Source organism: Uloborus diversus, chromosome 8 (genome assembly GCF_026930045.1).
Source record: "Uloborus diversus isolate 005 chromosome 8, Udiv.v.3.1, whole genome shotgun sequence".
Classification (NCBI taxonomy): domain Eukaryota; kingdom Metazoa; phylum Arthropoda; class Arachnida; order Araneae; family Uloboridae; genus Uloborus; species Uloborus diversus.
Genome location: NC_072738.1, coordinates 51,639,815 through 51,666,847, shown reverse-complemented (window position 1 = coordinate 51,666,847; position 27,033 = coordinate 51,639,815). Strand labels below are relative to the sequence as shown.

The following is a 27,033-nucleotide window of genomic DNA, read 5'->3' as shown; positions in this document are numbered from 1 at the left end:
GATTGTATTTTGTTTTGCCATTAGTTTTACAGGATCATTAAAAAACAAATTGTCCACTTCACGAGCTTTAGAATCAGTTCCACTGGTGCAAAGGGGATAAAAATTGATACAAAAATAATTCAAATGACGCATTTGACATTAATTAAATTTAAATTATTACCGATTGATGGCCGTGTGTTTGAAAAGCCATTTAAATGCATTATGAATATTAAATCATCTGAAAGAACAACATAAAACTGCTGGTACCCAGGAGATCAGTCCTATCTCAAAAAGAAAATTCGGCACCATGATCTTTAAATTTTAAGAGACTTTCTAAGAAGATTTTATCTGGACTTTTTAAGATTATTTAATACATGTAAACCATCAAAACGCTTTTCTGTATATAGCGCCATGGTTTTTTGGACAAAAAAAACTGTTTTTTAAATAAATATCAATTGCATCGTTTGACTAATCTGTAGTTTAATCTCACTCGTAGCAGTAGAACGTATTCTAGACCCTTCTGAGGTAGCCAACTTATTTCTTGAGTTTCTATTCTGTTCTTATTATCTATTTAGAAGTTTCACAAAATTATTTAACTCCATACTGCTTTATTTACTCTATTTGAAATGAAAAAATGAATTTTATTTATTAAAATATCAGTTTTTGCTTCTAATTTATCAGAACAGTACTTAATATTCCAGGTAGCATAGAGGATGGATCCGTGAAGGTATTGCTGGAGCTGCTTACAGACTGGGGCATCGGGGAATGGCCCATCCTCAACCATAAATGGAACAAAAGCAGCGTAGACCTGGAATGGCGCCTGGCTATGCTCCACGTTCACCAAGTTCAGCCATTTTTTTCACACATTTGTGGCGCCTGACGATAGAAACAGCTCAGTGTATTTGTTACACGTGAGTGTTCTATTTTCATTTTCATGGTGATTTTTGGGTGAAAGCTTTTGACAGTAAAATTTCTGCTAGGAATTGTTTTGAAACTAGAAAGTTGCCCAACAAGGTTATGACGGGTGAAAATTGCTTCAACTCTTCTACATTTGAACGAAGCATTTGCCTGTTTGGTGATATTTTGATAGTTAAAATTTTAACCCTAAAACCAGTGGATTAACCCCAAACTCAGTAGGTAGCGTTCGTATTGTTGACCATTTTTTCCTTTTTCATTCCCCTGAAATGACACAGTCTTACCAGTAAAACACTTAAGTTACCGGATTGAGTTCAGCGTTGTCACAGCAAAGATTTTCCCTGCATATGAAAAATTCCCAAAACATATTATCAAATTATCATACCATGGCGCGAGTACACGCGGGTTACTTTATCATCGGCTATTGGCCGATGAGATACTCATATGAGGAAAGCATTTTTAGAAAAAACGTTGTTATTATCATTGATTCCTTTAAAAAATCTTTGCAATATGGACGACCATTTGTTTTCTTTTTTGTTTTAAATTTAGTTATTGTATTGTATTAAATGAGCTTAGTTTAGCTAATCAAACATGCTTTCTAAAATTGACTATAATTTGATTGGTGCGGTTGTTGGCATTTGAAGGGAGCATAAAAAACAATTGGCTGTATCTCAGTAAATAACTTTTGCAGTATCGTAACAGAAGAGGTGTGGTACAGTCATAGAAAAAAAAACGAAACACTCGATCATATTCAAAGACTATTAATACTAGAGACACGTGTAAGGTGTCATTGTTTCAGGAATAAAAAGTTCTACATAATTATGGTAAAAAATTGTTGTTAAGGGGTCGTCTTCATATTAAAACGATCATCAACTTCAAATTTTTCAATGAGAACCCCCTTTTTTATCACATATTTGTAATCAGCATCTTTTTTTAACTTTGTATACAAAGTTTTGTTTAATTCGATCAAGCCGTTACTTCAGAATCGAGTTTTGAAAAATTCCTCTCGTAATGTTAAAACGTATTTTGATATTTTTACTCATAACACAAAAACTAGATTAGGCACGGCAAATATTGTTTTTTTATATCAAAATATAAATCGACCCAATAATAAAAACATCATTTATAACGCCCAAAATGTAATTTTAGTTTTTTTATGAATTATTTTAATATTTTTTGAAAAAAATATGATCTGAAACCATATTAAATTTTAACAGAAAAACAATCTAGAAGAGCTTTTATGAGGGAATCCAAAATTTGAGCTCAAAATATTCAGTAGTTTTTGCGCTATGCTTAAAAATTCCTTTTTTCCTACTTTAGGGGACCGTATACTTTTTTAAAACAGAAATTATGAAAGTTGGTTTCTTCGTAAAAAAAGAAAAAAAATGTTCAAAAAAATAAGCAAACCAATTATAACGTGGTTTTTCTACATTAGAGTTACGCCTATGAATTTTTTAAATGCATAAATTTATTCACTGTTTCTGCAGAAGAACAGTACTATATTGCAACCGTCAGTTTTTTGTGGATATCGTTCAGACGCCAATGTGTAAATAATGCGAAACACTACTTCATTGTCTAATAAAAGAATATTTTATAGAACTTTTTAAATTAAAAGCTATACTTAAAATACTTCTGTTTTTTTTTTATTTTATTTTATTTTATTTATTTATTTATATATTTTTATTTTTTATTTTTCTGCGTTTAGCCATTGCTTTTTGTAAAACAACAACTCAAATAATATATATATATATATATATATATATATATATATATATATATATATATATATATATATATATATATATATATATATATATATATATATATATATATATATATATATATATATATATATTAATTTGAATTTTTGGCATCTTGAATTCAAATAATGTTTTTCGCAATCACGAGCCGTGTATGTGAATGTATGCGCGTGTGTGTTTGTGTAAGCGCATGTGTGTGCGTGTTGTGTATGCAGTGCTGTGTGTGTACGCGCGTGTGCGTGTAGGCGTTCGTGTATGTGTGTGTACGTGCGTGTGTATGTAGGCATAAGTGTTTGTGTCTGTGCAGGCATGAGTGTGTGTATGTGTGTGAGTAGGAGTGCGTGTATGTGTGTGTGTAGGAGTGCGTGTATGTGTGTGTGTGTAGGAGCGCGTGTATGTGTGTGTGTAGGATATTGACGCGACCAGGAGACGGTTTTCGCCAGAGGAGCAGCATCGTGAGGCGGCCGGCCGACGTTGGTGCTGCGGAGGGTGCTGGTGGGAAAATAAAATGATATCACATTAAAACAGTCAAATGAAAGCAATAAGCAATCGTGATTGCTCAAAAAAATTAACATGCACAACTTTTTCACAGAAACATACAGCAAAACCCCAGTGTCTTGCCAGCCATGTTGCAATAGACAGTGTAGAATTAGTGGATCTTCCCGGTGATAATTTATTAAAAGGAAAAATTATTGCCTTGTCTAATTCGGGAAAAAGTACTCGAAAAACAGCCGACAGTGTGAAGTTTCTCCTTTAACAGTATCTAAATGGGTCAAAAAGTAATAATTGCTCTTAGATAAGTTTACTGGTTCTTAGGAATTATTTTTTTTTGTATAAAGTTTGAGTAATTTTTAATGTGTTAAGATCTAGGAGAGGAAATCTCAGTCGCATTAGTGGGCCGCGTGATTTGAGCTGTATTCTGCACAAAAGTAGTAGTTGTGGCTAATTGTGAACTTTTTTTTTTTTTGACTTCGTCAAAGATTTAACAAAACATTAATTTGCGTGTTAGATTAAGTTGAGTTTTTGTCTATTCTTAATTATAATTTAAATACTATTTTTCTATTTACTTTCTCGGTCATTGGCGCGCATTTCACATTAAAAACATTCTCGCAAGACAATGAAAAAATTTCAAAATATTTTCTTCTCTTTTGAACAACATGAAAAAATATCGTCAAAGAAAGAAAGTGAAAAAAAAAAATTGTTATCAACTAATGGGTGCCTATTTCATTAAATGCATCTTTTTCAGAATCCAATATCTGGATATTCGGCTCCAACTTTGTGACACTGAAACTAATTCTACTTCCTGTTCTTAATCTTTGAACACACAACGGGTCACATGGACCAACGTCGCGGGCTGACCGCGGCCCGCGTCTTCACTGCGATATAACTGCGGATTGGTTTTCCCATTCCATGGCTGCCTGTGAGTCCTTATATTGAACACAACAGCCCTGAACGAAATTTAACCGAACAATAATGCAGGTGTCATGTCATTGAAGCTGAAAGTGCCTAAAAACTGGTGGATAAAGAAAATTTATCTCACCAGTGAGATGCCGTAAACATACAGCAGATAAATTTACTTTGCCTACCAGTTTATTCGCACTCTCAGCTTCAATAAGACGACTTCCGCATCCCACACGCTTAGTTCCGATTCCAGGCTGCGAAATCTGCAGCGAGGACGAAATCGTAGCCTCTGGATAAATCAACCCGCCTGTCGGGTATGCTGCCTATAGTATTGTTACAGGTGCGCCTGCCTGATGCTGTAGACAATGTTAGTTTGTCTACAGCAGGTATATAGCGCGCGAAACAAAATCAAATAAAGCTAAGTTTTGTTTGTAATGTTACAAAATCGGAGAAATGACAAGAAGTCAGATTTCGGTCCACCTTGGTTAAAATTAAAATGACTTTTTTTTTTAAATTACGGGTTGAACCATCTCGAATCTCGTTGCTAGAAACAGCATTGGGAAATTACTTTCCTAAATTGGTTTTAAGAGATGTTACATGTTTAACTAAAACCGCCGATTGTGTTATGTCTTTTTAATAATACCACGCATTATGATCTTTCGCATAAATTAGGATTTGAAACAAATTCTCTTTTTTTGATTACAAAAAAGCCTCTAGAACAATTACTGTGTTTGTCCACTGGGTTAACTCAAATAACCAAATTTTTCCCAAATAAAGTTCGAGTAGAAAGGGTTTGCTTATTAACGGGTAATTATATTCTCCTGTTTCTGCTTTATTTTTTAGATTGATACTTCGTTCATTTTATGTATTTAGAGCAAGTTTTCACGGAATAAATGGACCTTGCTCGCTCGAGTCTCCAATCTATTTAATGCTGCGTCTTCCCACGTTGTGCGGTATATTTTTTATATTTTTGTGTGCGATGGCCTAAATTTTTGCCGATGTTCTGCGAAATTAAAAACGCGCAAGTCCATTTTACATCAAAAGACTTTCTATTCATTCCAAAATAAACCTGTAACATAGGTGCAATACATTTATCAAACATATTCACATCATGATTCTTGGTATAAGATTGGATATTTACATTTTTGTGAGGCTAATTTGTTGAATGATTATATAAGCAATACAATAGGTTCATATTAGAAAAGGCGAAAAGTTCCATTAATTTTAATTTGTCCTTATTCGATTTACTAAACAACGATCTATACGATGAACCAGTCAAACCCAGTCCGTCATTCTTAAGTTAATTCTGATAGACAAAAATCTGTAAATATTTTAACTTTTTTTTCAAAAAAAAAGTTTTTGACCGTAAATCGTTTTTTGGCGCAACATTATCGGCCCAAAAAGTATCGAATTACGGAAAAAAGAGAGAATTTCAAGAAATCATGAACTGAGCTGGATAATCTCGATCTTTTCTTTGTTTACATTCCGTTACTTGATAAGCCGTGACCTTGAAAGAAGCGTTTTCAATGTGGTGACGGTCCCTAAAACGTTTTTCGTTAATAACTCCTGTTCTACTGCACGGAATGCAGTGAAATTTCGTACCCTGGCTGTATTTTGCGGTCTAAACATAATTATGTAGCAAAAAATAGGGGTTCCCATTTGAAAATCAAGAGTTGGTGCTCATTTTGCTTTGTATATGGTCCCTTATCAAAATTTTACCTATGTAGTTTTGAAGAAGACTTTAAACTAAGTCGGATGACATCTTTCTTTCCTTTCTAGCATGAAAAATGGCCGAATAATTAAAAGTGTTTCGTTTTTTTTTTCTATGACTGTACATTCAGAATATAAAGCGACTGTGTTAAAACAAAGCTATTTCAGACAGTAGGTCAGAATTAGTTTAGTAAACTGTAGTCGCTTTTGATTTGAGAACACACACAACATAATTAAGGTACCCGGATTTGGCATTATGTTAAATTGTTGTAATCTCACCTAGTATCATACTCGGTCTGATCTACGGAGTTTTATCATTAATTGTGCGATTTCCTTCCCAAATTGGGTTAAAATTGTAACAAAACTTTCGAAAAATTTTCAATAACTCTAAAAATCATACACTGAAGTTTTTGTGCTCATGTTTTGAAGTCCAACAGCTTATTTTCTTTCAAGTAAGCCTTTTCAAAGCAGCTAGATCGCCACCGTTCGCAGAAGGATTATTCAAAGTTTGCTTTTCAAAAAATCCAAATAGAATTTCGATTGGGAATAGGAAAGCCAGCCTATTTCCTTACTTTTGAAATTGCTTTTCCGCGTGAAATGAAAAAAGATGTCAAGCTGAAAATGTAGAAATCTTTTTACCATGCTTGGTACTGGAATTTCATTTTTTGTGACGTTTCATTTTCTATCAGTTCATCTTCCCTATTAGGTCACTGAGGCTGTGTTTCCTTTAGCTAATGGAATTTGAGGAATTTATACACATTTTACCCACAAAGAAAAAAGACATCAACTTGTGACTGAGCTTTTAATTGATAACTTTAAGAAAATAAGTGTAGAGCGTGATTGGAACGGATGTAATGTGAGTCAGATAGTTTTTTATTATTTGAAATCATTGATTCATTTATTTTTAAAGTGTGAATTAGCTTCTCGCTGAAAACAGCCTCCAAAAAAGTTTAAAGGGATTAACAAATTTGTTTCTCAAAATCACGTTCCCACTGGTGCCATGACTTTTGAGTCATTCAAAATGAAGAAAACGCTTAATAATACGGCGAACCACCTAATTCCCCTAAGTGACAAGTAAATATATGAACACTAAAAAAACCGTTATTGAATATTTCCATGTTACGTTTCTTGGGATTTCACTGGTTTTTTCCACTCCCTGGAAAAATCAAGTATCATTGTCAAAGCATTTCCTGAATTTCTACAAGTTGCACGAATTCAGGCTTTTCATTGTTGTTAAAAAAAAATACATTCTGCTTCCAGGTTAAAGATTAACTGAGCGCATTTGAAAAGAGTATCGGCTTCATTTCCATTATGGCCCGTCCAAACTGATTAAGCTCCCAAAGGGTGCAAATAAGTCCATGAACTACATAACTTTGCAAGTAATTGCAGGCGAGAAAATTCTTGATCCTTGCAATTCTGCCTTAGCTTTGACCATGTTTGCAACACAGCTTTTGGAACTTCCTTGAAAAATCGGGAGGGTGCCAAGCTATTTTCCGGAGACACGACTGGCTTTAAACGGGAAGATTTCTGAATTTTTCAGGAAGCTTCCAGGATAATTTCAGGAAGGTTACTGAATTTTAGCGGAAAACGTTCCGTTTTTTACGAGATACGTTACTGGTAGAAATTGGGCACATCAGCTGCCCATTATTTTCCGGAAACATTTCTGAATCGTTTTTACAGTGAAGGTTGAACAACAATGGTTGAAAAAAAATTAAAAGAAGGGATGAAAAGTTCGTTTTAAATCAGAGAAATTTCTCTAAACTAATTCAATGACTTAAAAGCCATAAAACAAACTAAACTTATGACATGGACAAATATAAGTTCACTCACAAAGTATCCCTACTGATAATAACCTTTTAGAAAATATTTTCTCTTAAAACAGAAAGTATTATCTCAATAAAAGCACAAATTAAAATATCAGCATAGAAATAATGGACATACGCCTGTTTTAAATCTCGTTAGGATCAAAAGGAAATTACCTTCTTCAAAATCCGGTTTTTCTCTTAGGAATCAATATATGACATACGTAAGACATTACTTTAAAATGTGTAATGAAAGAATCGATATTTCTTTCAAAGAAAAGAAAACCAGTTAGATTTTCGATGGGTGATTTCATTTTAATTGTAGCTTGCACGAGACGGTCCGAAAGCCAAATCCTTTAAGTATTGATTCGATTTCAGCATTGCAACAAGATAAACGATGAATACCTAACATTTTTGGAGTGTTTCGTTATTTTTTACCTGTTTGATAAACACAGTGGCGTCACTACTGGGAGAGGGGGGGCGGTTCGTCCCGGGTGTCACCCACCTGGGGAGTGACACACAAAGTGAAATTGCAAATTTTTGGAAAATATGATCCTAAACACGTTTTTAAAACTTCAAATTTAAAAAATTTTTGGGGGAAAATTTTCAAATTCCTCTCCAGACCCCCAATTGTTATTTGTGTTTTGTACATTAGCTCACTTAAAATTTGTAAAACACAACTGTTGTTGTTTCTGAAAGTTGCATGACTTTCATGTTTGCATAAAATTTTAATTTTGTTTTTAGTTTGCGTTTGTAGGGGCTGTGACACCCCAAATTACCACACTTGCTGTCATTCGTGCTTGGTACGTCACCGGATAAACATATGCTTTTAACGTGGAATTGCGACATTTTCATAGAGAAGATATTCAGAGAGTTTTGCGAGTTTTCAGGCAATTGTGAAGCCATTATCATCACTTGAAATTGACACTACAAAAAAGAGCTGTTTGTTAAAGTTTAGCGGTCTTATATTTTCCTCTCCAGCTGATCTGCGAAAGCGAAGTAACTGGTTTCAATTAGAAGGATACTAGAAACATTTCGTTATGAATTTCACCTTCCAAACTTATTAATGAGAAATTTAGGTGTTTCCATTTACCCCATAAACGGTACTCTTAGGTAAATAGAATGGCCTTAGTTTTTATTTTTCTAATTTTTTCAGGAGATTAAATTTTTATGTAAATCATTCTTTTTAGCGTATTTTAATAAATTTTGATGTAAATCATTCTTTTTTGCGTATTTTATACAAATTGAGCCCATAATAAAAAATTTTATGCCTTTTTTTAAAGATGTCTTTGACATTTGGAGGATTCAGCAGATTACAAGCGATCCTCGAGTCACAGATTGAGTATCGTTTCTGTACAGTTTCTAAAGCTTCTAAACTGATTGTGTATAGTATGACTACTCACGCACATCAACCCCATGGTGAAATATGTTGGGTGTTTTCATTTACCCCATAATCTCTGGGGTAAACGGCAATATGTTTTCATTCACTAACAAATAGTCATGATGTAAAATTTTTCATAAATCTGGGAGAGCGTATAGTCTGGAATACAACGCTGTAAAAATCCCTGCAATCTTCGTGTTGAACCGAACCATGCTTCGGTCACTCGTCTGGTCAGTACTAATTCTGTATTAGCTACCAGTTTGTTTGGTCATCTTGGCTTCCTTAAGAGGTTTTCCATCTCCTGCTCAGTCACTTCCTATGCCGCGCTGATGAGTGCTAATAAGCACGAAACTGTAGTTCTCGGCTGGTATGACTGCAGAAACATTCCTGTAAAATAACGGGCAGCTGATGTGCCCAATTTCTGCAAGTAACGTACCTTGAGAAAAAAAGAAATGTTTTCCGCTGAAATTCAGTAACCTTCCTGATACTATCCTGGAATCTTTCTGAATACTTCAAAAATCTCCCCGATTAAAGTCAGTCGTGTTTCTGGAACCTTATGAAAAAACTTAAATATGTTTAATATAATATCTTCCTATTTTTATCAAGAAAGCTCGAATTGCATTAACGCAAACTTAGAACAGGAATTAGTAAATGGAGAGAGCTAGTCCAATCATTGACTTAGTAAAAGCTTAGGCAAAGAGAACGTGACTTAACAACGACGAATAATTGCCAGTTTTTGCGTGAAACTGGCGAGAGAAACCTGTTTTCTTTTATAATGCTTCACTTCAAAATCTATCACATAACGTGGTGTCTTTGATTTACGAAAGAAAGCCTTACTGCCTCCATTTTTTCCTTTTGCGATGATCGCAAATAGAGTCATAGATAAGACCGTATTGAACATCAGTTTCAAGAAGTTAACCCGCTGGTATTCCTCATAGAGCTTCGGAATTTAGGGTCTTATTCTCTCTCATATCGAGCTTAGATAATCTAGACGCGTCCTACACAGGATGGAGCCGATACACTTATTATATACGCTCAGTTAATCTTTATACTGGTAATTAAAAAATCTTTCACAAGAAGGAGAATTCTGCATTTGTGCAATTCGTAGTAATTCAAGAAACTTTTCGACAAGGATACTTGATTTTCTCAGGAAGTGGATAAAATCCTGTGAAATCGCGAAACTTTCCACAGAAATAACCAGTAACGTTTCGGATTTTTTTCAGTGCTGGCACAGAACTTTCTGGGTCAATACATCAAAGAAACCGACGGATCTAAAGATGAAACATTTAAATTCTGTTTCCCTTTACCCCATAGTCTCTGGGGTAAAATGGAGCATGTTTTTCCCCCTAACAAACAGTCATAAAATCAAATTTCTCAGACCCAGTTACTCTCAGAGAGTGTAGTCTTAGATACAATGAACAGAATGTTATGTCTCAATTCATCCAGCATAAAGAAGGGATCCAAATTTGAAACCTTTTAATTATATTTTCCTATACCCTAATTGACACTAGCTAAATTGATTAATTACATTAATTTATCACTTAAAGATAAATTTGAAACATTTTAATTATATTTTCCTTTACCCCAAATGACACTAACTACATTGATTAATTACATTAATTTATCACTTTAAGCCCATTTTTTCATTTTGAAAAAAAAAAACTTGTTTTAAACTACATTATCTGATTTAAATTATTCAGAACACAGATTTTCTCAGACACTTTTTTTTCCTCTTTCAGATTTATTCGGGTTCACCTATCTTGAACACGCAGTATTATTTGAACAGTACTGACCCCGATTACATACGCTATGTAATGTCTTACAAGACGCTGATTGCAGAAACTGTGCGGCTCCTGAAGGCGCACGAGTCCATCGTAAAACGAGATATAGAAGCGATGTTGGAATTTGAAGTTGAGTTTGCAAACGTAAGTACATTTTTTCATTTTCTTTCTTTTTTTCTTTCTTTTTTTTTTTTGTCATTCATACTCCCTAGATGGCCTTAGATAAAGGCTTATTTTCAGCGATATCTATTGAGTTTAATTGGCATACCTTAAATTGATAAGTTTAAGTGGGTCAGGGACACATTTTGAAAAAAAAATTATTAAACAATTTAGAGTTGTAAAATTTTTTGCACTTATTCACTATCTGTTTCCTAAACAAAATCATAACTTAAATTTGAAAAAAAAAAATATTTAAATTTATTTTATTTTTGAAATTTTTGAATTTTGTTTTGCACTAATTCACTATTCATTTAATAAACAAAATCATAACATAAATTTGAAAAAAAAATTTTTTTTTTAAATTTATTTTATTTTAAATGGGGTTGTTATAAATCGCTAAAACTCAAAATATTCTCGGTCAATTTTCAATTTTTTTCAAAAAAATATGCACAAATATCTAAGTTTTAATTTTTATTCGGCAATTTAAAAAATATTTACTCAATAAAAAATAAAAACTTCTGAAGAAAAATTCAAAGGATACTTTTTTTTTTTTTTTTTGAAAAAAAAAATTTTTTTTTCAGTAATGGTTTTTTTTTAGTTTGCCAAATAAAAATTGAAGTAAACTGTTTAAAAAAGATATGTTCCAAATTTCCTTACTTTATCTTTTATCAGTTCTTGAGTTATAAAAGTTTAAATGCAAAAAATTGGGAAAAATTGCAGGGAGAAAAACGCAATAAAAGTTTTAAAGTTAAATATATTATTAGTTAAATGCATGCAACAAAATTAATTACATCTTTCGATCTAGTCAAGATAGAATCAAGATTCCAACTTCTTTTTGAGCAAAAAAGACGGAAAAGTTTTTAAAATGATTAAAAAAAAAACGAAATTTGACGATTTTTGTGTACCGGACCCCCTTAAAGCAGAGATGATAAATAACTGTTTGAAAACTGGATAAATTTCGCTCAACCAAATCATTCAACTCTCATTAAAAAAAAAAAAATTCATGAAAAGAGACTATTCTACTTACTCATTCGTCAAAACTTACTGATTTTCCGTAAAATCACCCTGTAGGCGGGTACGAACTATGCATAATTAATTGAATCGTACTGTTCACATAGTGTAATCAACACTAGAGGTCATTTTCCAAAGGAAGGGTCGAATGCGGTAATTACAGCCTTCAACATCAAATGAGACAGTGAGAAGCAAAGGGATGTAAGTGGGCATTTTCAAGTTTTGAATTAAACGCGTGTAAAGATAACATCCTAGGTAGGCTTTCATTGAAATTGTTTTTCTAAATCATCCATATAGCAGCAACTACCAGGGCTACTAGTACCGTCTCTTGCCCCAAGACAGAGGAGAGGTTCACATACCATGTGTACTGGTTATCTCCAAATTTTTAATTTGACCACTTACATCCATTTGCTTCTCAATGCCTCAAATGGACATTGTATTTGCGCTCTCACAATATTGATCGTTAATTCTAGCTTAGAATTTGTTGGAGCAGTATAATGTCATCACCTGCAGCAAACTGCTCGAGGCTCAATTTAAACAAAATATTTAAATGCATGTTGAAGTATGCAGTACAACCTTGTTAATCCGATACCTAGTTGAAATACACAGTACACGTTTATTTGCAGTGCATTGTATATCATTAGGGAATGTTTCGTTTTAATCATCAAATTAAAGATTTTTGATCATTAAGACACGTCAACCTAAGTGATATGCTGCTTAAATTTGACAGCTCTGTTAATGTCATTTAAATCAGGTGAGTACGCGCACACATTATTTAAGAACTGTTGAACTAAATGTGTATTTAGTTGCAGACGAATTTAAAATGCTTTAGCTGAGAAGTTAAAGTATATTTGCTTCCGCTTTAGAATAATGAGCTGGGATAATTTGCCCCAGACAGATTGGTAGATCCCCGAGGGAGCTTCTGTTATTTGGAGAATCATCAGCGTGTTTCCTAAACTGGAAAATTTAAGTAAAATGCTGGGCGTTCGAAAAGTCCTTTGCAAAATTTAAAAATTCATTAAAAAGCAACAAATGGGGTCGTTTCCAAAATTTAACAGTATTTTTTTTTTCTGAAAGAGCATGCTTAAAAACATAGGATCTAACCATTTTTAAATAATTATAAAAAGTTAAATATTAAAAAAATATATATATTAACCGGTTGCTTTTATTGTTTACGCTTTTCTGCCGATGACATCGCAAATGATGAAATGCCATTCAGAGTTGCCATTCACAGAGCAAAATATTTCATTCGCATCTTTACTCATGTGTATTAGCAACGATATGCTTGATACCAAGCGTAGAGCACAATATTTAATTCGCTTCTTGATTATCATAACGTTTAAACGCGGTAGAAAGATGCACCAGAGTGCGTCATTTGTGACGTCATAAAGACCACGCTTAGTTTCAAAAATCGGACATTTTAAAAAATTAATTAAAAAAATAGCTGTTGGGAAAATGAAAGTTTTTTTTCTCGCTCCATGTTTTTTTTTTTTTTTTTGCTTATTCTATCAATTTTAGTGATTAAAAGTAGTACTTTTGACTGAAGGAAACAACCTCATTGTCGGCAGCTATATCCCGTTTAAAAGTTCGAGTGATCATGCTTGAATTCGTTTGGTTATCTTTGGGGGAATGCGTGGATTGTAAAAATCTAATCAATTTCTATTTAAGGGTGATCGGGACACAAAAAGCGTCAAATTTTACGATTTTTTTTTATCATTTAAAAAACTTTTCTGCTTTTACTTCCTTTTACAAAAAAGGAAGAATTGCATTCGCGAAAAAAAATTTCCTCAAAAATCGACCTTAATTTCCATTTTGCTCATCCCCGAATGAATGTTGAGTTTTTTTTTTTTTTTTTCGACCGACCACACGTAGATATATGCCTAGGAACGTACAGACAACCGAAATATCCATTTTGACGACCCCCGAGTTATTTACAACGAATTTTCTTGTGACGTCAGTATGTACGTATGTATGTGTGTATGTGCGTATGTATCTCGCATAACTCAAAAACGGTATGTCCTAGAAACTTGAAATTCGGGATGTAGACTCCTAGGGGGATTTAGTTGTACACCTTACCTTTTGGTTGCATTCGGATGTTCTTAAGGGGGTCTTTTACACCTTTTTGGGGGAAAATCATTTTCAATTTCAATGCTAATTCAAGTTGTGTTATAATTTGGCAAACACTTGGCAATGTATCGCCAAGCTTTTTGCCACAAAGTTTTGTCTTGGCGAAAAACTTGGCGGAAAATTTAGTGATTTTTTATTTATTTATTTATTTTTTATTTTAATTTTTAAAACTGGTTTTAATTTGGCTAGTGTTGGCGATGTTTAAAGAGTTAACCACTGAATCAAATTAAAATTGCCAATAATAGGGAAATAAATTTGTGTAAAACATTTTTTTGCTTCGGCTCGCAAGAAACTAGGGGTAAAAATGTTTAGTGTTCCCTGGTTACTCCAAGGCGCTATTATCATTAAATTGGCGTAAAAGGAAGTCATGTGATGCACAGATCATCTCGTTTTCTCTTAAAAGGAGGTTTGAATTTTGTTTCTATCTTATGTAGAACAAAGTATATAATTATTTTTGTTGCATGCATTTAAATGTTATATTTAACTTTAAAACTTTAAACGCGTTTTGCTGCATGATGCAATTTTAAGCGATTTTTTTCCATTCAAACACTTATAAATCAAGAACTGGCAAAGATAAAGTAATCAACTTTAGAGCATATCTTTTTCAAACCGTTTACTTTAATTTGTATTCGACAAATATGAAAAAAAAATAAAGGAAAACGTTTTACTGCAAAAAATGTGATTTAAAAAAATATACCTTCGATTTTTTCTTCATATATTTTCTGTTTTTTATTGAATTAATATTTTTTAAATCGTCGAATAAAAATTAAGGCTTAGATATTTGTGCATAATGTTTTGAAAAAAAAATTAAAAATTAGCCAAAAATATTTTGTGTACTAGCAATTTAAAGCAACCCTATTTTTTTAAAAAAAATTTAATTCAAATAATAAACTTTTTTTTTGGTAATATTTGTTATGATTTTGCTTATTAAACAGATGGTGAATCAGTGCAAATAGTTTCAAAACTCTAAACTGTTTATTTATTTACATATTTATTTTCAAAATGTCTCCCGGACCCCATCAGAAAGAGATCAATTAAACAATGACACACAAAGCATTTTTTTGTCTCGTTTTGCGGGTATGTTTGTCGAAAATTAGACGCTCTAAGAAAATCTTAAAAAGAGTAAGTTAAAGAGTCTTTTTTCCAGGTGCCTAATCTACTTGGATACAACGCGTCTGTTTAAGATATAACACTTTAATGAAAACAAAAATCTTTTTCAATGCATTTTAAAAGCACTTTTTTTTTCTATAATTTTGAAACTCGCAATCATTAAGCGGATCTGATGTGATTTAAAAAAAATAATAAACATATCACTTTTTGAACAATTTATTGCTTTCTTTTAAAATATCAAAATGGGTACAAATCAGTTACTACGATAGAACCTCTTTCATCCGAAATAAATCAGACCGAAGGGGGAGGGGGAGTTTGTGCAATCGAATTGTTCTGCTTGCATATCATATTACTAATTTTCACTTCTCCTCTACATAACAACAGCTAGAACGTGGCTAAAATGGTTCATAAGTGAACTGTAAACACAATTGAGAAACGTTCCAAGAAAATAATTGGCACTAATGTGCTCAATTTCTGCCAAAACATATGGCGTTAAAAAAAACTCTTTATGTCTGATCTAAGGCCACTATCACTATTGAGCACACTTTATTGAGCTGACTTATCACATTTTAGTTCTATAATCGTAGGGGCACAAAATTAGTTTTTATAAGAAAGCCTCTTTGCAAAAAACTGGTGGCCAAGCTTTAGCTGAGTTGCCTGATTTATGTTTGATTATTTTATTCTGTAAATGAAAAAGATTTAATTAATACAAGTTAGAAAACAAATTAGGTGTGGAAATGACGTTCATTACAGTCTACATTTCCCGAAACATTTTTGTTGATTTTGTGAATTAAGTTACCTTTCTAGATTGACCTTAAATGGCATTTTACTCAACTAAACATAAATTGTTTTACGGCATAGCAACCAGCAAATTTTGTAACGTATTTATACATACTAGAAATAGGGTTGGAGGCAAGGTTGTATTGGATTCAAAATGTTGGCAAGTCAGCCTGCCTTCTTAAAGGGGTTCTTCTTCCATCATCAGAAAAAAATTTGTAAACCCCTTATACAGTAAGTACGAAGCAACAAGCCAAAACGAAAGCGCCCCCCCCCCAACACACAAAATGGTAGAGAATTTTTGTAGTTTGATGTTGTTGAGAAGTGGATAACAGAAACAAAACCATAATTTCAAAATATAGAAGTACAAGCTTTACAACAAATTGGAATGATAGCCAGAAAATGAATGCAAAACAAATTCCATAAAAGAAAAACCATTTGGTTATTCTTTCTTAAGCTTAAGTCAACTTTTAACTCAAAATGGGGCAATTATGGAATAAAGAAGTTCAAAGTTTAGCTCAAATATTCGAGTTCAAATATTCGAGTTTATTCAAAAACAGTGAAAACATTTTATTCATACCTCAAAATAAGGTTTCCCTCTTGTTGGACATTGTTGCACCCAGACTAACAGTAGTTGGGGCAACCTAAACTCGCTGCGTTGTGAAGGCTACGCAGACCCCTAATTGATTAAATGGACTGTCGGTGCATGCAGGTTCTACTGCATTGTCACAAAAGCAGGAAGGATGCAGTACATTATTTGCATAACAAATATTCATAAACAATTTGCAAAACTAATATCATAACTGCTGCCATCTCGTGCCGAATCTGGTTACGATAATTGAGGCTAATCGGAATTAGTATAGAAGTGTGTATAGGAATGATAATACTTTGAATTTAATCTTTGAGTTGTTTAATGGTTATTAGACACATATTGTGTTTTATTTTTATTTTTTTTAGGAATAAAACTCATCTCTTTGAAAATTTCAGTAACAGGTCATACAATTTTCAACGTTAACAGTAACTTTTTTTCAAATTATGTGTAAAAATTTTAATTTTGGTCGAATTACGTTATTTGTGGTGTTTTTCATCGACACATCATAACAGAGCCTTCATGATCGGAGGCAGAGAGTACGTACGGATCGCAACAAAACAGGCAGTGCTGTAGCAGGGCGAGGGGGGACCCTGCTCCCGAGGGACCCCTATCATAATTATACGCCACGGGCCCTGACGATCCCTTGCATTTTGTAAATCAACCGAATTTACACCGCGGATCAGACGGGACCACGGCATGGAAAACCAACGTTTTACTACTACGACACCACCGAACCGAAAAATATTTGAGTTATTTTGTTCCAAATTTTTCTCTTTCAAAATTATTATTTATTTATTTATTTATTTTGGTTTTCGCTTTTAATACACTTTTTTTTTTTAACAAACTGACGCTGTGTTAAAGTACTACGTATGCGTCCTATTCTTTATTCACACTTTATCATACACTAGGGTGGTTCAAAAAAACTTTTTTTCAGCTAGAACCCAGGACACCCCCCCCCCTCCTAATTTTTTTAGACTTACTAATAGTATTATGCTGTAAAATTTTTAGCTTCTTACTCAAATTTTAAGACGGTGCTCAATGACCCATGAATTTAACATTAGCCGTAGCATAGAATATGTCACAAATTTAGAAACATTCAATTTGCCCAGCTCTTTTTTTGTAAATAATTATTTTATTGCAATGTACATGCATATTACTCGTGTATATTATAATATGTAACATTGTTTTTTTCAGTTCAATGTATTTTTAACCCCCCTCCCCATATTTATGAAGTTTGGGGGAGGGGATTGAGCACCCTCTTTCAGTTGAAATAGGAAGCTAAAATTCTTCCAGTATATTACAACCCACATGTCTAAAAATATTGAGGGGTGTCCTGTTGTCTAGGCGAACCTTTTTTTATTTAACATGTATTTTTGAACCACCCTACTATTCAAGTAAGAACTTGAATAGTACCATAGTAGCATAACTTCCTAGAACAGCGAAAATTAACTTTGCTAATTTCAAAGAAAAGCTGAAAATATGATTCAACTCAACTCAACTTGTCAAATGTCGTCACACCATTTCTGATTATCGCTTGGAAAACGATTTTTATATCAGCAGAAACGTAATATATAATGCGTATTTCTAATAATTCATAAAATGCACAAAGATTAATATATAGTATTCATTCCCTAGTCTAAAATAAATTACATTTTTTATTTCTTTTTGGGTTTGATACTTCTTATGCTCCTCATGAAAATATTGCATTCCGTTTTTATTAATTTTGTATCTCCTTCATAAAAGATTTTCTAAATAACAGTATCTAATACGCAATTTATTTCATAAGAAACATAACTCATTTCAAACTTAGGAAAAAGCATTAAAAATAAAGGTAAATTTAATATTATCTTCGTTTTCCGTAAAATTGGAAAACTTTTTGGAAATACTCCCCCAAGCTAGAGAGGAAATAAATAGCTTAGTATTAAATCAAGAAATCATTTTGATCTGGTATTTTAGGGTTCTCGTGGAAAGATATCGGTTAAATAACGCTATTAAAATGAAAGAAAAACATAGTTTTGGAGAAAATTCATTTTCAAAAGGAAGTTTAGGAAAATAGGAGAAAAGATCGAAATATTTTTCCGATTTCCTTTTCAAGTTTTTTCACGCTTTCTTTTGAAGAGTATACAATAAACTCAAAAAAAGTTTTTGAACTTTTTATTTTTTTTTCCAAAAACTCATTAAATAATTTATTTCTTACTGTGGAGCTGATATTGATATTTTGTGTGCATAAAAATAGCCTTCTAACGATTATTTCAAAAAATTTAAAAAAAAAAAAAGACCGTGTTAACTGATGGTTGGGAGATAATTGATGACTTGTGTAATAAGTTAATAGGTGAAAAACATCTTTCTTATTAAATTCAAACTCATGAAGAAAAAAAAATGGGGTCGTTTCCGAAATTTTAAAAGTATTTTTTTCTGAAAGAGCATGCCTAAAAACATAGGATCTAAACATTTTTTTAAGTAATTTATTTAAGTTTAATAGTATTTTTTAAAAATTAATTAATTCGGTGCGCTTTCAATGTTTACACTTCTGTCGTGTGACATCACAAATAATGAAATGCCATTCAATGTTGCCATTCACAGAACAAAATATTTAATCACATCTTTACTCGCGTGCATTGGCAACGATATGGTTGATAGCAAGCATAGAGCGCAATTTCAATTCGCTGCTTGATTATCATAACGTGGAATCACGGTACAAAAATGCGGCAAAGTGCATCATTTGTGACGTCATCAAGACCAAAATTTGAAAAATCGGACATTTAAAAAAAATTAATTTAAAAAAACTGCTGGGAAAATGAAAGTGTTTCCTGGATCCATGTTTTTTTTTTTTTTTCTCATTTTATCTATTTCAATAACTAACAGTAGTTCTTTTGACTGAAGGAAGCCCCCCCCCATTCTACGTTTTAATAGCTCTTTCTGTACATAAATGTGTCTTATTTTCGTATAACTTTGAATTCGAATACTGCGATGTTTTAAGAAAAATCTAACAGTATTAAAATTGCACAAATTTTCATAGAACTGAAAACACGTGTTTTGTGGTTACAAGGAACAGCTATTTTAATGGTAGTTGAGCTCATGGATGAAAAACGTCCGGTAAAGCCTTGTTTCCTTGTAATCCTGACAATAGTGCAGTTTAACGTTGTAATATTTTTTCCTTTTACTTCTGTGCACAAAGGAATTTATTTCTTACTGTGATCTAAAAAGATCACATTTAGCTCATTTAAGAAGTTTCTTTTGTCTAACATGTGTTTTTGTAGCAGCATTCATTTGTTTTCTTCCCTGTAAAAGCAATTTAGAAATGTTCCTAGATAAAACTAATCTGCTAAAATTCCGCCTGCTGCGCATCTAATAAAACACAGAAAGGTTTCCAGTGAAAATTCGTAATTTTCCTGAAAATAACCTGGAATCTATCTGAGGAGTTCATAAATCATCCCAATAAAAGTCATTAACATCTTTGGGAAAAATCAGGAATCAATTAAAAAACCTTGCATATGTTTACAGTAACCGCTTGGCACCACTCTGATTTACTAAAAAAATGCTCCTACAGCATTTTTAGAAACCCCGTTACAGCTAATAGGAATGATTCTAAAGCATTTTAGAAACCACGTTACAGATAACGCAGAACTGCGAGCATACTACATGTGAGGCAGTGAGAAGCAAAGGGATGTAAGTGGACATTTTCAAGTTTTGAGTTAAACGCGTTTAAAGATAGGCTTTTATTGAACTTTTTTTCTAAATCATTCTCTATAGCAACAATTACCAGGGCTACTAGTACCATCTCTTGCCCCAAGACAGAGGAGAGGTTCACCTACCATGTGTACTGGTTATCTCCAAATTTTTAATTTTGCCGATTTCGTCCCTTTGCTTCTCACTGCCTTATATAAAGCCCCCTTTTTTTTTTTTCCTGCATTTCTTGCGATGCTGCTGTATTCGGAGTTTGATTTTACTCTTATATGGATGCCTCAATTGCCAAATCGATTAACTCCACTTTTTAAAAAAAATCCTCATTTCTGCTTTAATAGCCCCATTTAATTTAAAGTTTTGTTTCAGTACATTTTTGGCCATGTGATGGCAGAAAATGTAACACGCATGCATATTTATTCCTACGGATATATAACACAATCTTCTCCATAACTATTCCCAACGTTTATTACGTTTTTTTTATGGAGTTAGTCGAAATGGCAAGTGAGAAATGTATACGCGGTTCAGTCTGTCCCGACAACACACCCGAAACTCAAACACTTAATAAAAAACTTTAATTGTATTTTGAAACTGGTAGCTAATTTTTTTTTTCAAAACAGTGAGAAATCGACATTCCTGAAACTTGTGGTAACGGAGGAAAACATTTCGCATAAATAAAGGAATTTCGTAGAAAACTGGTGGAAACCTGTGAAATCACGGAAGGCTGCCATGAAATAATCTGAGAAGTTTAGGATTTTTGTTACAAAAAGTAATGATGCAACATATACAGACAGATTATAAATAAACAATAATGAATTTGCATTTTCATAAATATTTAAAATAGAATGCTACAAGGTGGGGCATTTACAGAGTGTCCTGGAAAAGACTGACTGTTTTGAAAACTTTATAACAGGAAAACGATAAATGATTTAAAAAAAAAATTCTTACAGAAAATTCATCAGTTGGCCGTAATTCCCCCCCCCCCCCCTAGTTCCAAATTTTAGTTGAAAATTATTCCAATAGATGGCGCTGCAGACAGTAAGCCCGTAAATAAAAAAAGATAGAAAATTACATCAAAATTTTTTCGAAAATAATGAACAAAAGAACAAAATAATATTTACAAACAATCGTCTGCTGTAATCCCATGACGGAATCGGAGGAAAAATCGGTTAATTTCAATTCTTCTTTTTTGACTTACCGGCTTACTAAGTGCAGCGCCATCTATTGAAACATTTTTGAACTAAAACTTGGAACTCTGAGGGGAAAAAATTTAGCGTCCACCACATGAATTTTATGCCAGAATATGTTTTTTATCTTTAACCGTTCTCATGTTATAAAGTTTTCAAAACAGTCAGTCTTTTTCAGAACACCCTGTAGATGACACGACGGAAAAACATCTCAGCTGGTCTTATAACACTGTTCTTAACCGTCCTTTTCACCAGTTAAAAAAAAATGACAAGACAAAAATGAATTTCCGTAAATACGAACAAGATTGATTTGTAAAAGAATGAAAAATCTCTACACTCCATTTAGGAATTTCTTTCATTTCTAACATAATACAGATCAGGGGAAGGAGAATTCTTTGGACAAAATATCACACCAAATGCAACACTTGAGCAAAAAAGAAACACAAGAGCAAAACTTAAGATATTTTGCCTTGAATTTATTACACTACGTAAGGTAGGTGAACACCATAATTATTTTTTCTTCAATATTCATTGCACCTTTCTAAAACTTTATATAATTATTAAATATGACATAAATAACACATTTTGACTACCTATTTGTTGCGAAAATAATTTTCTATAGGTTTTTTTTTTAAATAAAAAATCCATATTTTTAGCAAAAAACTGCCATTTCCTTACACACTTCCATTGCATTCACTTTTAAAAACATTTTGTGTCGATCTCTTTGATACCAAAAAGTGATATGACCCTCCAATTTGGAAATAAATAACTAAAAAGAAGTTTTCTGTGTAAATGATTGAATATTTTCCCAGAAAAACGTGCTTTTCGCCCTCTAAGTTTAATTGATCACTATTTCAAAGCCACATATTGCATGTACATTAATTTTTTGAGGTTTATATCACAGTAATACTTGTATGTTTTATTACTATTTCTGCAAAGTCTCAATTTTTTAGAGTTAATACTTTTTCAGTAGAGCTGTCGGCGTAAATAAAAACATTGAAAGTGTGGTTATAAGAAAAACAAGAAAGAACGAGCTGATGTGTGCATCACCTGACTCTCTTTTACTCCAATTTAATGTCATTTCCCCATTACTGGCAATTTTAATGAGATTCAACAGTTTACTCTCACCAACAGTGGCCGAATTGAAACAGATTTTAAAAAAAATCGCCACATTTTTCGCCAAGTTGGCGACAAAACTTGGCGACCAAAAGGCTGACAATATACCGCCAAGTGTCCGCCAAATTATAACACCACTTGAGTTTACAGCGAAATTAACAATGATTTCCCCGCAAAAAAGGGCAAAAGATCCCTTTAGAAACACCCGAATGCAACCAAAAGGGGAGGTGCACAACTAAACCCCACTAGGAGTATACGTACAAATTTCAACTTTCAAGGACGTACCGTTCTTGAGTTATGCGACATACTTACGCACATACGCACATACCTACATACAGACGTCACGAGAAAATTCGTTGTAATTAACTCGGGAATCGTCATTATGGATAATTCGCGTGTCTATACGTTCTTAGACCATGTGTGGTCGAGTGAAAAAAAAATTCAATATTCATTCGGGGTTGAGTAAAATGGAAATTAAGGTCGATTTTTGAGTGAAAATTTTTTCGCGATTACAATACTTCCTTTTTTTGTAAAAGGAAGTAAAAATTAAATTTAAGTTATAAGCAGTGCATTTGAGTTTAGTATATTTCTTCTAGTTTTCTCAATAATTCAGATTTTAAAAAGCAATTGCTTTTTCAGAAAGAAAAACAGTGGGGCCCTCTAAATTTCTCAAAATCTCAAAACAGATTTTTTTTGAAAATTAGGGTGTTTGCCTACCTTAAAGGTTTAAACACCACGATTAAAGAAATCACAAAAAAAAAAAAAAAAAAACTCACCATTACTGAAATTTTACCAATCTGTTAAGTAACAAGGGATGTTGGGTGTCAAATAACATCCACTGCTGCTACGAGAGTTAGTTTAGTCACTCTCCTCCACACACAACTAAAATCGCAAAAAAAAAAAAAACTATAACTACAAATATTTGTTTTCTGTCAAAAACAAATTCGATCCCTTTGCCAGATTTTCCGAAAAGAAATTTGTGTTTTCCTGGTTATAAATTGATTACTTTTATTAGGACATTTCGGACTCTTCTTTCAATTTTTTAGTTCAATGTTTGGCACTTAAATTAAAAAAAAAAAATAAAATAAATTAAAAAAAACGGACCCAATTTCAAAAAAAAAAAAAGCTTCAAATAAAATTTCTACCTCCGGCAAATTAATATAAAAAGAATTTCCTCAGTTTTCTCGTTAGCGATTGCTTGGTCTATGAATGTTAAAAATAAGTTTTTTAAATTTTATTAAAATCAAAACTCATAGCTTAAATAAATGAACAGTCCCTTGTGTTATATTTTTAACAATTTTCTCCAATAACACAGAGAATCAAATGAAAATTGATCGTTAAAGTTCGCAACTGTTAAGTACTTTTAAAGATGTCATTAACATCAAATACCTATGGGCCATATTGGACAAGTATCTGCTGGAATTGTTTGACATTCCTTAAATTAAGCTAAATGATTTCTGCACAGTTCTGAAAAATTGTGTTACTGCAGCTTACAGCATAAACTTGGAGTTGGAGTGGAATTGTACTCCCATGGGCTATTAACTCCGGAACTAATATGATGTCGTGTTTTTGTTATTGCATCATGCTGATTTTCTTCTGCCATGCATCAAATAATAAATTTAATTTTTCTATGAGAAAAAAACGTAGTATAAAATTTAGAATTATTTTTCAATTTATGCATGATGGCTGTAGTGCTTGAAGTTTTTACTACCTATTAAGAAAAAAAAAATCGTTGTTTTTCGTTTGCATTTTAACATTTTACAGCTCAGAACTAAACTTGAAAACTAAAACTACACTGTTAAAAAGTTCCGAAACGTTTTGACCTTTGACCTTCCATAAAGTTTATAGTTTAAGAGGGATCGATGCGATCTTTTTAGTATATCATTTACAATGACGTATTTAAGGTCAGTAGCAATTTTCAGCACTGTACGAATTGTTTCCTTTTTTTTCTTTCAAACTTAAGTTTGACCTTTGACCTCGAAAAAAAAACGTCAGCTCCACTGGGTTCGATGGGGACTTTTGACATTTCACTTTTAATGATCTGTACTGAGATCGGTTCCTATGGGGAAAATGTCTGCTAAACTATGGGGAAAGTATCTGAGAGCCCCCCCCCCCTTAAAATTCTGCATATGGGCGCGTATGCTGTGAGGCATAGTTACTATCAGCTCAAAGAGGAAGGTTCTTTGCGTTTGTGTCATTTAAAATCTGGGAGAATAGAAATGGCTAAAATAAGTGTGCAAATCAAACTACGAATGGGGAAGCTATCTGTCGACATGTATTTAGAACCTCACGACACCATAGGCGTTTTCTTTTGTATTATCTGACCACTTACAAAATAAGCTGAACTGATATTTCATTAACTAATTTGCACAAAAACAGGCCTACCCACTTTACCTAAGGACGTGCATTCATTTCTTTCTACCGTAACCACAAATCTTAGTCGCGATATGCAAAGAGATTTTTTAAATATAAATCAAAATATTCACAAAAATAATACTTAAAATTCACAAGGATATACAGTGAAACCTGTGTAAGTTGACCACCAGCGGTGCACTATTTTAGTAGTCAACATAAACAGGTGGTCAACTTATAGAGGTTGTATTATATGATATAGATCTAATTATGTACCTGAAAATAGCGGTCAACTTCGGCAGGTGGTCAACTTCACAGGTTTTACTGTACTATAAACCATTTCAGAAGAATCAAAATTCTAAAAAATGCGAAATTTTCAATGAAAACAGCAAAAACCTTTGTTTGTGTCTTAAGGAATTGTCGTTACTTCTTGTAAAAAGTCGGTTCGTGAATATTCTAGTACCTCAGATTCTTAGTAACGTAAACGGGAGCAAATGCAAATGATCAACCGTTTCAAGCTTCCTTCCCCTACTTACATTTGCTGTCACCAATTCTATTTCTAAGCTTCCAACGCTGGAAGCTTAACGTGAGAGCAAAAAATGCTAGCAGCAAATCACAGCTTAGAATACTTCATATTTTATTTATATGTATTGTAAATATTAAAATTACTGGTAGCTTTAGGATTCTCTCTCATATTACTCAACTAAAAGAAAAATAAATAAATAATTGCGCGTACATGTAATAAGAGCGAAAAACCACAATACATAGCTCTAAAATTTGCAGCTTTTGACTCGAACCAAGGGCGAACTGGCCACCCCTATCGACAAGGGCCCATCAGCCAGCGGGCAGATGCACCCTCCTGCCTGTGCGCCTTTGCGCCCTGAAGCCTGGACCTTTTTTTATTACTTTAAAAATAATAATAACAATAAAACTTTTTTTTTTTGCGCTATCAAACCTGTGCGACTTCACTTCGCTTTTTTTCCCTTTACTTTAAACCTTTATACCAGCTTTTTTTTTTCTTTCTTTCTTCTTTTTCTTCTCATTTTTTCCCCCGTGTTGCACTTTTTTTGCACTTTTTTTTTGCACTCTCTTTTTTTTTTCTTTTTTGCGCCTTTTGAAGGCCAACGTTGGCGCCCTCTTACGGGACCCAGTCCGCCCCTGACTGGAACGTATTGGAATGTGACAACACTTTGTCTCTTTTCGGGTAAACTCAGCCCTCAAATAGGGCAAAATGCTGTCTTAGCTTCGTCCTTATGATTTAAGAGCTTTCCAGGTAAAACAAGTATCAAACTCTTGCTGTATACAAATCGTCACCTCAGAGCAACAGTAAAACATCTAATTTCAGGAATAACATCAAGATATCCTACTGTTGCTCAAAGGCAATGATGTATCTCTAATCTGTACTGAGATCGGTTCCCATTAGGAAAATGTCTGCTAAACCATGGAGAAAGTATCTGAGCCCCACCCCTCTCAAAATTCTGCATGTGGGCACCTATGCTGTGAGGCATAGTTATCATCAGCTTAAAGCGGAAGGTTCTTTGCGTTTGCGTCACTTAAAATCTGGGAGAATAGAAATGGCCAAAAAAAAAATGTATAAATTAATGTACGACTACGAAGCTATCTGTCGACAGGTATTTAGAACCTCACTACGCCAAAGACGTTTTCTTTTGTATTTTCTGACCACTTACAAAATAAGCTGAACTGATATTTCTTTAACTGATTTGCACAAAAACAGGCCTACCCACTTTACCCAAGGACATGTATTCATTTCTTTCTACTGTTAACCACAAATCTAAGTCGCGATATGCAAAGAGATCTTTTAAATATAAATCAAACTGTTCAAATCAAAAAATAAAAAAAAAATCAAATTAAATGTTCAATTAAAACTAATACTTAAAATTTACAAGGATATGCAGTGAAACCTGCGTAAGTTGACCACCAGCGGTGCACTATTTTAGTAGTCAACATTGTCAGGAGGAAAAACTAATTAAAGTTCTTGGTAGACCTCACAAATGTGTCTTGGTTGAGTCAAATTAAAAGGCATATTTAAGAAAATCATTAACATTTATTAATACGAAAATACAACATGTTAACAAGAAAAAAAAGGCTTCTTAAAAATATATTATTCTTGTAGAATCCTATCCAGCAATAATAAAAATATTGCAGCAAACATGAACAATAAATAGAAT

General features: G+C 33.0%; 1 protein-coding gene across 1 annotated transcript in view; it reads left to right on the top strand.

The window, feature by feature from the left end:
• LOC129228361 (endothelin-converting enzyme 2-like) overlaps window positions 1-27,033 on the top strand; it is a 238,409-nt gene that overhangs the window by 15,916 nt on the left and 195,460 nt on the right. Inside the window, 3 exon segments of the mRNA XM_054863040.1 lie at window positions 685-832; window positions 834-890; window positions 10,688-10,873. Coding sequence (XP_054719015.1) covers window positions 685-832; window positions 834-890; window positions 10,688-10,873 — 391 coding nt within the window.